Source organism: Mobula hypostoma, chromosome 3, assembly GCF_963921235.1.
Source record: "Mobula hypostoma chromosome 3, sMobHyp1.1, whole genome shotgun sequence".
In the NCBI taxonomy this organism is placed as follows: Eukaryota; Metazoa; Chordata; class Chondrichthyes; order Myliobatiformes; family Myliobatidae; genus Mobula; species Mobula hypostoma.
The window spans coordinates 181,640,004-181,652,490 of record NC_086099.1 but is presented as its reverse complement, the minus strand read 5'-3'; the positions used below and the strand labels follow the sequence as shown (position 1 = coordinate 181,652,490).

Here is a 12,487-nt window from a genome sequence, read left to right as displayed (position 1 = left end):
GAGCCTCAGGGGACAGATAAGTGAGTAACAGTAAGAGGGAAGGGCAAGAGTCAGATACTAGAGAGTACCCCAATATCTGTCCCCCTTAACAATAAGTACTCCTGTTTGAGTACTGTTGTGGGGGACGACCTACCTGGGGGGAGCAACAGTGGCCGCACCTCTGGCGCAGAGTCTGGCCCTGTTGCTCAGAAGGGTAGGGAAAGGAAGAGGATGGCAGCAGTGATAGGGGACTCTGTAGTTAGGGGGGCAGACAAACAATTCTGTGGATGCAGTAAATAAACACGGACGGTAGTTTGCCTCCCAGGTGCCAGGGTCTGGGATGTTTCTGATTGCGTCCATGATATCCTGAAGTAGGAAGGTGAACAACCAGAGGTCGTGGTACATATTGGTACCAGCGTAGGGACGTAGGAAAAGGGAGGAGTTCCTGAAAACAGACTACAGGGAGTAAGGAAAAAAGCTGAGAAGCAGGACATCGAAGGTAGTAATTTCAGGATTACTGCCTGTGCCACATGACAGTGAGTATAGGAATAGAGTGAAGTGGAGGTTAAATGGGTGGCTGAAGGATTGGAGCAGGGGTCAGGGATTCAGATTTCTGGATCATTGGGACCTCCTTTGGGGCAGGCGTGACCTGTACTAAAAGGATGGGTTGCACTCGAATCCAAGGGGGACCAATATCCTGGCAGGGAGGTTTGCTAAGGCTATTGGGGAGAGTTTAAACTAGAATTACTGGGGGGGTGGCAACCAAACTGCAGAGGTGGAGGAAGGGGCGGTTGGCTCACAAATAGAGAAAGCTTGTAGGCAGTGTGAGATCGAGGATAGGCAGGTAGTAGAGAAGGAATGCGCTCAGACTATATTTTAATGCAAGGAGTATCATGAACAAGGCGGATGAGCTTAGAGCGTGGATCAGTATTTGGAGCTATGATGTTGTGGCCATTAGAGATTTGGATAGCTCAGGGGCAGTATTGGCTACTTAGAGTGCCAGGCTTTAGATGTTTCAGAAATGACAGGGAGGGAGGCAAAAGAGGTGGGGGTGATCAGCACTGCTGATCAGAGAGAGTGTCATGGCTGCAGAAAAGGAGGAAGTCATGGAGGGGTTGTCTACAGAGTCTTTGTGGGTGGAAGTTAGAAATGGGAAGTGTTGAATAACTCGACTGGGTGTTTTTTATAGACCACCCAATAGTAACAGCGATATTGAGGAGCAGATGGGAAGACAGATTCTGGAACGGTGCAGTAAGGACAGGGTTGTTGTGATGGGGAATTTTAATTTCCCCAATATTGATTGGCATCTCCCTAGAGCAAGGGGTTTAGATGGGGTGGAGTTTGTTAGGTGTGTTCAGGAAGGTTTCCTGACACAGTATGTAGTTAAGCTTAGAAGAGGAGAGGTTGTACTTGAGCTGGTATTGGGAAATGAACTTGGTCAGTTGTCTGGTCTCTCAATGGGAGAGCATTTTGGAGATAGTGATAGTGATAGACCTCTGGCTGGAGATATCTCCTTTACCATAGCATTGGAGAGGGATAGGAACAGACAAGTTAGGAAAGCGTTTAATTGGAGTAAGGGTAAATATGAAGCTATCAGGCAGAAAATTGGAAGCATAAATTGGGAACAGATGTTCTCAGGGAACTGTACGGCAGAAATCTGACAAATGTTCAGGTGATATTTGCATGGTGTTCTGCATAGGTATGTTCCAATGAGACAGGGAAGGGATTGTAGGGTACAGGAACCATGGTGTACAAAGGCATTTGAAAGTAATCAAGAAGAAAAGAAAAGCTTACGAAAGGTTCAAAATACTAGGTAATGATAGAGATCTAGAAAATTATAAGGCTAGCAGGAAGGAGCATAAGAATGAAATTAGGAGAGCCAGAAGGGGCCATGAGAAGGCCTTGGCGGACAGGATTAAGGAAAATCCCAAGGCATTCCACAATTATGTAAAGAGTAAGAGGATAAGGCGTGAGGGAATAGGAACCGTGGGATTGAGTTCAAGAGCTGAGAGGTAATGTTATAGCTATATAGAACCCTGGTCAGATCCCATCTGGAGTACTGTGCTCATTTCTGGTCACCTCACTACAGGAAGGATGTGGAAACTATAGAAAGGGTTCAGAGGAGATTTACAAGAATGTTGCCTGGATTGGCAAGCATGCCTTATGAGAATAGGTTGAATGAACGGCCTATTCTATATGCAGTAATGGAGGATGAGAGGTGACGTGATAGAGATGTATAAGATGATGAGAGGCTTGATTGTGTAGATAGTCAGAGGCTCTTTCCCAGGGCTGAAATGACTAACATGAGAGGGCACAGGTTTAAGGCGCTTGGAAGCAGGTATGGAGGAGATGTCAGGGTTAAGTTTTTTATGCAGAGAATGGTGAGTGCATGGAATGGGCTGCCGTCGACAGTGGTGAAGGCGGCTACAATAGGGTCTTTGAAGAGACTCCTGGATAGGTATATGATAGGAGATTAGAAAAAGAGGGCTGTGGGTAACCCGAGGTAATTTCTGAATTAAGTACATTGTGGGTCGAAGGGCCTGTATTGTGTTGTAGGTTTTTCTATATTTTTTCATGTTTTTTCTATGAAAACCACTCGCAAGTCCAGGTTAGAAAATTGGTTCAAATCCCACTTCAGGAGCCTTAAGCTAGAAAGAAACCAAGGCTGACACTCCAGTGCAGTCCTGGAAGAGTTCTACAGTCATATCGTTCTTTTGGAAGAGTCATCTGAGAGTGCAGTTTTCCTTGTTGTCTGTGTTTGCTGCTCTGTCAACATAATTTAAAAAAAATTTAAGTGTTCTTTTCACTTTGCTGTTCAGTTGTCTGCCGATACTGTTTCCATCAGTTTTTGTTTTTGTTACAATTCTAACATTGGGATTATTTTGATGGAGATCATATTTGATTTGTTCACTAATTGAAGTATTTTCTTAGGCAGTCAAGTTACTAAAGCCAGGAGGCATCTTGGTCTATAGCACCTGTACGATAACATTGGCAGAAAATGAAGAACAAGTCGCCTGGGCACTAAGTACTTTTCCTTGCTTACGGCTCCATCAACAGGTATCATTTACAGTGTTTAGATACATTGCTTAACGCTATTCAAAAAATACACTCAGGGCCACTCTTCTAGATACACTTATACACCTACTCATTAGGCAAATATTTAATTAGCCAATCGTGTAGCAGCAACTGAATGCATAGACGCATGCAGACATGGTGAGGAGGTTCAGGTTTAGTTAAGACCAAGCATCAGCGTCACGAATAAACGTGGTCCAAGAGACTTTGACCATGGAATGATTGTTGGTGCCAGGCAAGGTGGTTTGAACCTTGAAGTGGATGTGCCAGCAGAAGAGCACAAACATATACTCAGTGGCCACTTTATTAGGTACAGGAGGCAGTTAATAAAGTGGCCACTGAACATGTAATAATCTTTATAGGCTGATCACTTTAGGGAAATAGAGAAATATTAGTACTGACTGTTGACATTTATTGTCCCTTTTTGTTATGACTTGCCTCAAGACATTAGGGAGTATTTTGAACTAGCCTGGCAGCAGTTACTCTGTAGCCACTAGCAGCAGTGTTTCTTTTTATCTGAAGATAGGTAAGTCATTGTGGGCGGCCGTTTGGTTATTTTACAATCAGCTTCCTGCACATCCAGCAGAGGATTCCAGTGTAGTACTGAGTTCTTTCTAGAAGTCAGGCTACTAGGGCAAACTTCAACCTCGACGTTGACAGAGGGCATGAACTAAAAGTGATCCAGACTGTTGGAGGTTATCTATGACTTGTAGCAAATACAGGTGCTGAAAATTGATTTATTGCTTGGGCAATTGGTGCATACCGGCACAAAACCTGAATGCTCTCCCAGTCTATATTTCACTTTAGTGTAACACACATCAAAGTTGCTGGTGAATGCAGCAGGCCAGGCAGCATCTCTAGGAAGAGGTACAGTCGATGTTTTGTGCTGAGACCCTTCGTCAGGACTAACTGAAGGAAGAGCTAGTAAGAGATTTGAAAGTGGGAGGGGGAGGGGGAGATCCAAAATTATAGAAGACAGGATGGGGAGGGATGGAGCCAAGAGCTGGACAGCTGATTGGCAAAAGGGATATGAGAGGATCATGGGACAGGAGGCCCGGGGAGAAAGAAAAGGGGGAGGGGGGGAAAAACCCAGAGGATGGGCAAGGGGTATAGTGAGAGGGGGCAGAGGGAGAAAAAGAAAGTGAGAGAAAGAATGTGTATATAAAAATAAATAACGGATGGGGTATGAGGGACACCTACGCTCTGTCCGCCAGAGAAAGCAGGATCTCCCAGTGGCCACTTATTTTAATTCCACATCCCATTCCCATTCTGATATGTCTATCCACGGCCTCCTCTACTGTAAAGATGAAGCCACACTCAGGTTGGAGGAACAACACCTTATATTCCATCTGGGTAGCTTCCAACCTGATGGCATGAACATTGACCTCAAACTTCCGCTAATGCCCCACTTCCCCTTTCCACCCCATCTGTTATTTATTTATATACACACATTCTTTCTCTCCTTTTTCTCCCTATGCTCCTTGCCCATCCTCTGGGTTCCCCCCCCGCCCCTTTTCTTTCTCCCTAGGCCTCCTGTCCCATGATCCTCTCATATCCCTTTTGCCAATCACCTGTCCAGCTCTTGGCTCCATCCCTCCCCCTCCTGTCTTCTCCTATCATTTTGGATCTCCCCCTCCCACTCCCACTTTCTAATCTCTTACTAGCTCTTCCTTCAGTTAGTCCTGACGAAGGGTCTCAGCCCAAAATGTCGACTGTACCTCTTCCTAGAGATGCTGCCTGGCCTGCTGCATTCACCAGCAACTTTGATGTGTGTTGCTTGAATTTCCAGCATCTGCAGAATTCCTCATGTTTCACTTTAGTGTGATGTTTTTAAATATTTATGCATAGCTGATCCTTTACTTCAGTGCTACTTCTCAGCACTCCTTATCCCTTGTTAACCTGAAAAAATTGAGATATTTGAAAAATTTAAGTAATTCTTTTAATTTTTCAGTTGTGATAGTTTTATGTTTGTGAATGTCAGTGATGTTTGAAAACTGTTCAAAGTAACCTTCAGAATTACAGCCAGCAAAGCTTGGGGTTGGGGGGTGGTGGGGGGTGCAGAGGTGGTGGGAGAAAGTGCAGTCATTTGTCAGCATTTTTAGGGCTATTTTAAGCACTTTCATTTTGGAGACCCAGACACTGCTCACACCACATAGTTCGGCTCTGGGATGCTTTCGGCCAGCAAAATTTATTTCCTTCATCTGATCAGTTCAAAGTTTAAAGAAAATTTTATTATCAAAGTACATATGTCTCCTGAGATTAATTTACCTGTGACTATACATAACAAATCTATTGGGGAAAAAAAAAAACCCATAACAGAATCAATGGAAGACTGGTAAACTAGGGCATTTAGAGTGCAAAAAACAAAAAAAGAACCAATAGTAATAATAAATAAATGAGCAATAAATATTGAGAGCATGAGATGAAGAGTCTTTGAAAGCGAGTCCAATAGTTGTGGAACATTTCAATGATGGGTCAAGTGAAATTGAGTGAAGTTATTCCCTTGGGTTCAAGAGCATGGTTGAGGGGCAGTTAGTAACTGTTCCTGAACCTAATGGTGTGTGTCCTGAGGCTCCTGTACTTTCTTCCTAATGGCAGCAGCGAGAAGAGAGCATGTGCTGGGTGATAGGGGGCCCCTGATGAAGGATGCTGCTTTCCTGCGACAGCATTTCACGTAGATGTGCTCAATGGTTGGGAGGGCTTTTCCATGATGGACTGGGCTTTATCTATTACTTTTTGTAGGATTTTCCATTCAAGGGCTTTGGTGTTTCCATACCAGGCTGTGATACAGCCAATGTACTCTCCACTACACATCTAGAGAAGTTTGTCAAGGTTTTAGATGCCATGCGAACTCGTAAGGAAGTAGAGGCACTGCTGTGCTTTCATCGTAATTGCACCTGCACGCTGATCTCAGTACAGGTCCTCCAAAATAATAACACCTAAGAATTTAAAGTGGCTAACCCTCTTCACCTCTGATCTTCCATTGAGGACTGACTCATGGACCTCTGGTTTTCTTTTCCTGATGTCTATAATCAGCTCTTTGGTCTTGCTGTCATTGGGTAAGAGGTTGCTATGACACCACTCAGCCAGATTCATAACCAATTTTGATACGGCCTATAACAGTGGTGTCATCAGCAAACTTGAATACAGCATTGGTGCTATACTTAGCCATAAGTGTAAAGTGACCAGAGCAGGATGCTAAGCACACAGTTTTCTGGTGCACCTGTGCTCATGGAGATGGTGGAGCAGGTATTGCCAAGTCCAAGAATTGAATTGTTTGAGGGCAAATGAAAGGTTCTGGGCAGTGATTCCAGATTGATAGTGTTAGCAGGATCTAAGCTGATCTTGATTTTCTATTTTGGGATGTTACACCTTGTGTGTGTGTGTATTTACTTTAGAGGTTTGGATACCTTAAAAAAAATTTAAAAGGTCTTAGTTGTATATTGATAATTAATATCTCACCTGTTCTATTTAAAAAGTAATCCTTGTATCTATAGGGTTTTCTCATTTTGCAATGTTACACTTGTTACTGCATAATAATAAATCTTGTATGATAATTAAATATAATTATTTTTTTATAAAACTACTAAAAATTTCCTCATTAGCATTAATTGGCTTCTTCATATGCTTGACATTGATACTGCTTAAAAGGAATAGTTTTAAAACAGATTTAAGGTTTATATTTGGTGGGATGTTTTACAGTGACCATTTCTTCCTGCAGGAACCTCACCTGGGTGAAGGAGGTATGATGAGTAATGGACTTTCAGAAGATCAGTTGAAATTGCTGCAGAGATTTAATCCATCTAGTGTATCTGTAAAGGACACCTTTGCTTTTTCTTCACGTATGGATTTCAGTCAGATGACTGATTTAATTAACTTAGCCAATAAGGACACAATAGGCTTTTTTATTGCAAAATTTATTAAGTCGCAGGATGCCTAACAGTTACCAGGACTGTGATTAAAAATCCACAATTACTAGCAATTAGTATTAAATAAAATGTTTTTAATGGCCATATTATTTTTATTGTAAAGAATGAAAACTGATTTCCCAATGTTTCTGGTGTATAGTCATGTCATTGTAATAATTCCCTATATGTTTTTATAAACTGATTAACAAAAGTTCAGATGACAGCATCATCAGTACATTATTCCTCTGACAGCAAACCAAAGGCATAGTTGCCATGGTAGCAATGGATTATGCCAGCTGTTGGTTGAGATCATATACCATGTGCTGACAAAGATCATTAGAGGCTTTTGCATTTCATTTAGAATCCGGATTACAACATTTATTTTAAACCTCTTTCTCTGTTTTTACTTGAAAACAGAAATGAAATTTAATGTTGAATAAATGTGAGATACATAATGTCCCTTTTTCATTTATAGTTTAAATACAAGGATAACTTAATATTTTAGTAATTTAAAATGGAGAAGTATATTTCAGTCTTTCATTTTATGATTGTAATAAATTTTAGATTTAAACCTTTTATGTTAAGTATTTCTTTGAAAGGATTAAATGAGCTGTAAAAGCATACCACCTTCCTATCATTTTCTTCAGCCACACTTGGTCTTACCATTATTTCATATTTGCACTACTCAACCATGAATCTGTCTTATCCTTGGTGGGTTTTTTTTTGCATATTGTCAATCTATTTCTCCTTCCACACATAATCTTCCAGCTTTTCATTCGCTCAGTTATTTTGCAAGCTAACTACTTCCTGCTTGACCTATTCACTGATCAGACTATGGTTTCCACTTTCCCTAACTGGAGCTACACTGCAGTATTGTTCCTTCTGCTAGGTTAGAAATATGCACTTTTGTAAAGGCAGTATATCTCACTTCTGCCATTTCTAGCTTCATAACCATAGATAGCCCTTCCCCCGCAGCTTTAGTCATAGCCTATTGGCAACCAGCTTACTTTTTCAGAAAACATAACATAAATTAGAATCTGAAACAAAAACAGAAATGCTGGACGAACTCAGTTGTGAGGATGGCTCGCTTAGCCAAAATGTTAACTGGTTTTTCTTTCTACAATGCTAATTAAGTGTTTGTTTTTTTTGTGGTATTACTGTTTTAGCAATGCTTTTCTACAATTTTTGATCTCCTAATACAATTTGTTCCTTGCATAGCACTACTTCTCTATTTTGGATCTTACTCCCAACTCTGTAAAGAGTTTGTGCAGTTTTCCCCCATGACTACATGGATTTCCTCCAGGTGCTCCGGTTTCCTTCCACAGTCCAAAGATGTACCAGTGGTAGGTTAATTGGTCATTGTAAATTGTTCCGTGATTAAATTGGGGGATTGCTGGGTGGTGCAGCTGGAACGACCTATTCTGCACTGTATACATAAAATCTTTGGATGTGGAAGGGAACCCATATGTCCATAGGGAGAATGTATAAACTCAACTCAGGCATCACCCGAGGCAAGAATGGAATCTTTTTTTGCTGCTGCAAGGCAATAGCTCTAGCAGCTGCAAATCCCTATTGCCACATAAAATATTTTATTCAAATATAGGCATCTTGCCTTTTCACATTTTATGCATCTACCAAGAATTTTTAAAAAATAATGTATTGTGTGCAGTTTTGGTCACCTAATTACAGGAAGGATATAAATAAGGTTGAAAGAGTGCAGATAAGGTTTAGAAGGATGTTGCCGGGACTTGAGAAACTCAGTTACAGAGAAAGGTTGAATAGGTTAGGACTTTATTCCCTGGAGCGTACAAGAATGAGGGGAGATTTGATAGAGGTATATAAAATTATGATGGGTATAGATAGAGTGAATGCAAGCAGGCTTTTTCCATTGAGGCTAGGGGAGAAAAAAAAGAGGACATGGGTTAAGGACGAAGGGGGAAAAGTTTAAAGGGAACATGGGGGGGGGCTTCTTCACACAGAGTGGTGGGAGTGTGGAATGAGCTGATAAAGTGGTAAATGCAGGCTCACTTTTAACATTTAAGAAAAACTTGGACAAGTATATGGATGAGAGGTGTATGGAGGGATATGGTCCAGGTGCAGGTTGGTGGGACTAGGCAGAAAAATGGTCCGGCACAGCCAAGAAGGGCCAAAAGGCCTGTTTCTGTGCTGTAATGTTTCTGTGGTTCTATCAAAAGATCAGAAACACAAAGATTGTTGAAGATCAAATTGATTACTATTTGATAATCTTGCTATTAAATTATTAAAATTTTCAGCTTTTTTAGATGCAGTCAGTGCAGTTGGAAATAACATCCCATGCTTGCTGACAATCAATATAGGTGCACCTCAAAGATGTGTGCTTAGCCCACTGCTCACTCTACACCCATGACAGTGGCTAGCCACAGCTCAAACACCATCTATAGATCTGCCAATGACACAACTATTGTTGGCAGAATGTCAGATGTTGAGGTGGTCTACAGGAGTGAGCTGGATCAGCTGGTTGAATGGTGCTCCAACTATAACCTTGCACTCAACATCAGTTAGTGTGCAAACTTAAAGCACATGGTATTGGGGGTAAGGTATTGGTGTGGGTGGAGAATTGGTTAGCAGACAGGAAGCAAAGAGTGGGAATAAACGGGACCTTTTCAGAATGGCAGGCGGTGACTAGTGGGGTACCGCAAGGCTCAGTGCTGGGACCCCAGTTGTTTACAATATATATTAATGACTTGGATGAGGGAATTAAATGCAGCATCTCCAAGTTTGCGGATGACACGAAGCTGGGTGGCAGTGTTAGCAGTGAGGAGGATGCTAAGAGGATGCAGGGTGACTTGGATAGGTTGGGTGAGTGGGCAAACTCATGGCAGATGCAATTTAATGTGGATAAATGTGAAGTTATCCACTTTGGTGGCAAAAATAGGAAAACAGATTATTATCTGAATGGTGGCCGATTAGGAAAAGGGGAGGTGCAACGAGACCTGGGTGTCATTATACACCAGTCATTGAAAGTGGGCATGCAGGTACAGCAGGCGGTGAAAAAGGCGAACGGTATGCTGGCATTTATAGCGAGAGGATTCGAGTACAGGAGCAGGGAGGTACTACTGCAGTTGTACAAGGCCTTGGTGAGACCACACCTGGAGTATTGTGTGCAGTTTTGGTCCCCTAATCTGAGGAAAGACATCCTTGCCATAGAGGGAGTACAAAGAAGGTTCACCAGATTGATTCCTGGGATGGCAGGTCTTTCATATGAAGAAAGACTGGATGAACTGGGCTTGTACTCGTTGGAATTTAGAAGATTGAGGGGGGATCTGATTGAAACGTATAAGATCCTAAAGGGATTGGACAGGCTAGATGCGGGAAGATTGTTCCCGATGTTGGGGAGGTCTAGAACGAGGGGTCACAGTTTGAGGATAGAGGGGAAGCCTTTTAGGACCGACGTTAGGAAAAACTTCTTCACACAGAGAGTGGTGAATCTGTGGAATTCTCTGCCACAGCAAACTGTTGAGGCCAGTTCATTAGCTATGTTTAAAAGGAAGTTAGATATGGCCCTTGTGGCTACAGGGGTCACGGGGTATGGAGGGAAGGCTGGGTTCTGAGTTGGATGATCAGCCATGATCATAATAAATGGCGGTGCAGGCTCGAAGGGCCGAATGGCCTACTCCTGCACCTATTTTCTATGTTTCTATGTATCAGTAAAACCAAGGAACTGATTGTGAGCTTCAAGAAGGGAAAGTCAAGGGAACACACACCAGACCTTATTTGAGAGATCAGTCGTGGAAAGGATGATCAGTTTCATGTTCCTGGGTGACAACATCCTTTAAGATCTATCCTGGGCCCAACATATTGAAGCAATTACACAGACAGCACACCAGCAACTTTTTCCATAGGGAGTTTGAGATGATTTGGTATGTCATGAAAGATTCTTCCAAGTTTCTAGATATACATGCAGAGCATTCTAACTGATTGCCAAATCATCTAGTATGGAGGGGCCACTGCACAGAATCAGCAAAAGCTGCAGAGTGTTGTAAACTCAGCCAGCTCCATGGGCACTAGGCTCACCAGGATCAAAGGCATCTTCAAAAGGCAAAATCAGTCATTGAGGATCCCCACCACCCAGGCCATGCCCTCTTTACTTTACTACCATTGGAGAGAGGTACTGGGACCCGAAGACCCACACCAACATTTTAGAAATACTTTCTTCTCATCTGCCATTAGATTTCTGAATAGATTCTGAACCTGTGAACTCCACCTCTCTATCTTGTTCTCTTTTTGCATATGTATTTCCTATATTTAATTTTATTCTACTGAACATCCACAGCCCAAAGATAAAGAGCAAGTTTTACAAGTCCCTGCATAAAGAAATCTCTTCTCATCTCAGTTGCTTGTTGTGGACTGTCCACAGTTTGTAAGTCTCAGTTGTGATTGCTTCTCATTGTCAACTCCATTAGGTGAAGGCCAGTCTTCCTAAATCTCTCTTCATCTTTTAGTCTTCTCATCTCAGCAATCAACTTTAGAAACATGCTACACTGAAACTAAGGCCAATTTCTAGTTGTCTCTATATTGAGTGCAAAGCTACACAGTATTCCAGGGTTCTGTACAATCTCACAATGACTTTCTTAATTTGTCTCTAACCTTGCAAAATAACATCCAACATACCATTACATGTATCTGCAGGTTCGTAACGCGACTGAACCAGTGCATCAAGATTCTTTCCACTACTTTTCCATTATTCCTGCCAAAGTGAACAATTTAATATTTTCCCACTTACCTAGTCATTGCTGATTTCTAGATTCTTTACATCTTCATCACAGCTTACCTTTCTGATTACCTCTGTATCTTTAGCAAAGTTGGCTATAGAGTGATAGCGTTACATAACAGAAACAAAGCCTTTGGCCAAAGTCGTCCATGCTAAGTAAGGTGCACTCCTGGGCTAATTCCATTTGCCTGCTATGTGGCCCATATCCCTTTAAACCAGGGGTTCCTATCCTTTTTTAATACTATGGAGCTTTACCATTAACCAAGGGGGTCTGTGGACTCCAAGTTGGGAACCCCCTTTCTAAATCTTTCCTATTCCAGAACTTGTCAATATGAATTTTATGTATTGTAATTGCAAAACACAAAACTCTCTCACTTCCTCTGACAACTCATTCCATGTACCTACCATATTGTGAAAAATCTTGCCTTGCAGGCCCCTTTTAAATCTTTTCCTACTCACCTGAAATGGATACCTTCTAGTTTTAGACTCCCCTACTCTTGGATAAAGACAGTGACCGCCCACCTTACCCATGTGCCTCATAATTTTATAAATCTCTGAAGTCATCACTCAGCCTCTCTCACTCCAGGGAAAGCAGTCTTAGACTATCTAATCTTTCCTCATAACTCAACCCCCCCCCCCAGGTCCAACAATATCCTTGTGAATTTTGGATGCCATGTAATCCCATCTTTTGCACCAGTCTTCCAAATGGGACCTTGACAAAAGCCTTGCTTAAGTCCATGCCGTCAGCATTTACCACCCAGCTGTCATCAATCCACTC

At 42.0% G+C, this 12,487-nt stretch overlaps 1 protein-coding gene across 2 annotated transcripts in view; it reads left to right on the top strand.

The window, feature by feature from the left end:
* nsun6 (NOP2/Sun RNA methyltransferase 6) overlaps positions 1-8,881 on the top strand; it is a 36,614-nt gene extending 27,733 nt beyond the window's left edge. Inside the window, exons 9-10 of one of the 2 annotated variants that reach the window (XM_063042391.1) lie at positions 2,911-3,036; positions 6,773-8,881. In XM_063042391.1, coding sequence (XP_062898461.1) covers positions 2,911-3,036; positions 6,773-6,991 — 345 coding nt within the window. In that variant the 3' untranslated portion in view covers positions 6,992-8,881. The remainder of the gene's footprint in view (positions 1-2,910; positions 3,037-6,772) is intronic. The other variant, XM_063042390.1, reaches the window with a different exon arrangement.
* The last annotated feature ends 3,606 nt before the right edge of the window (positions 8,882-12,487 follow it).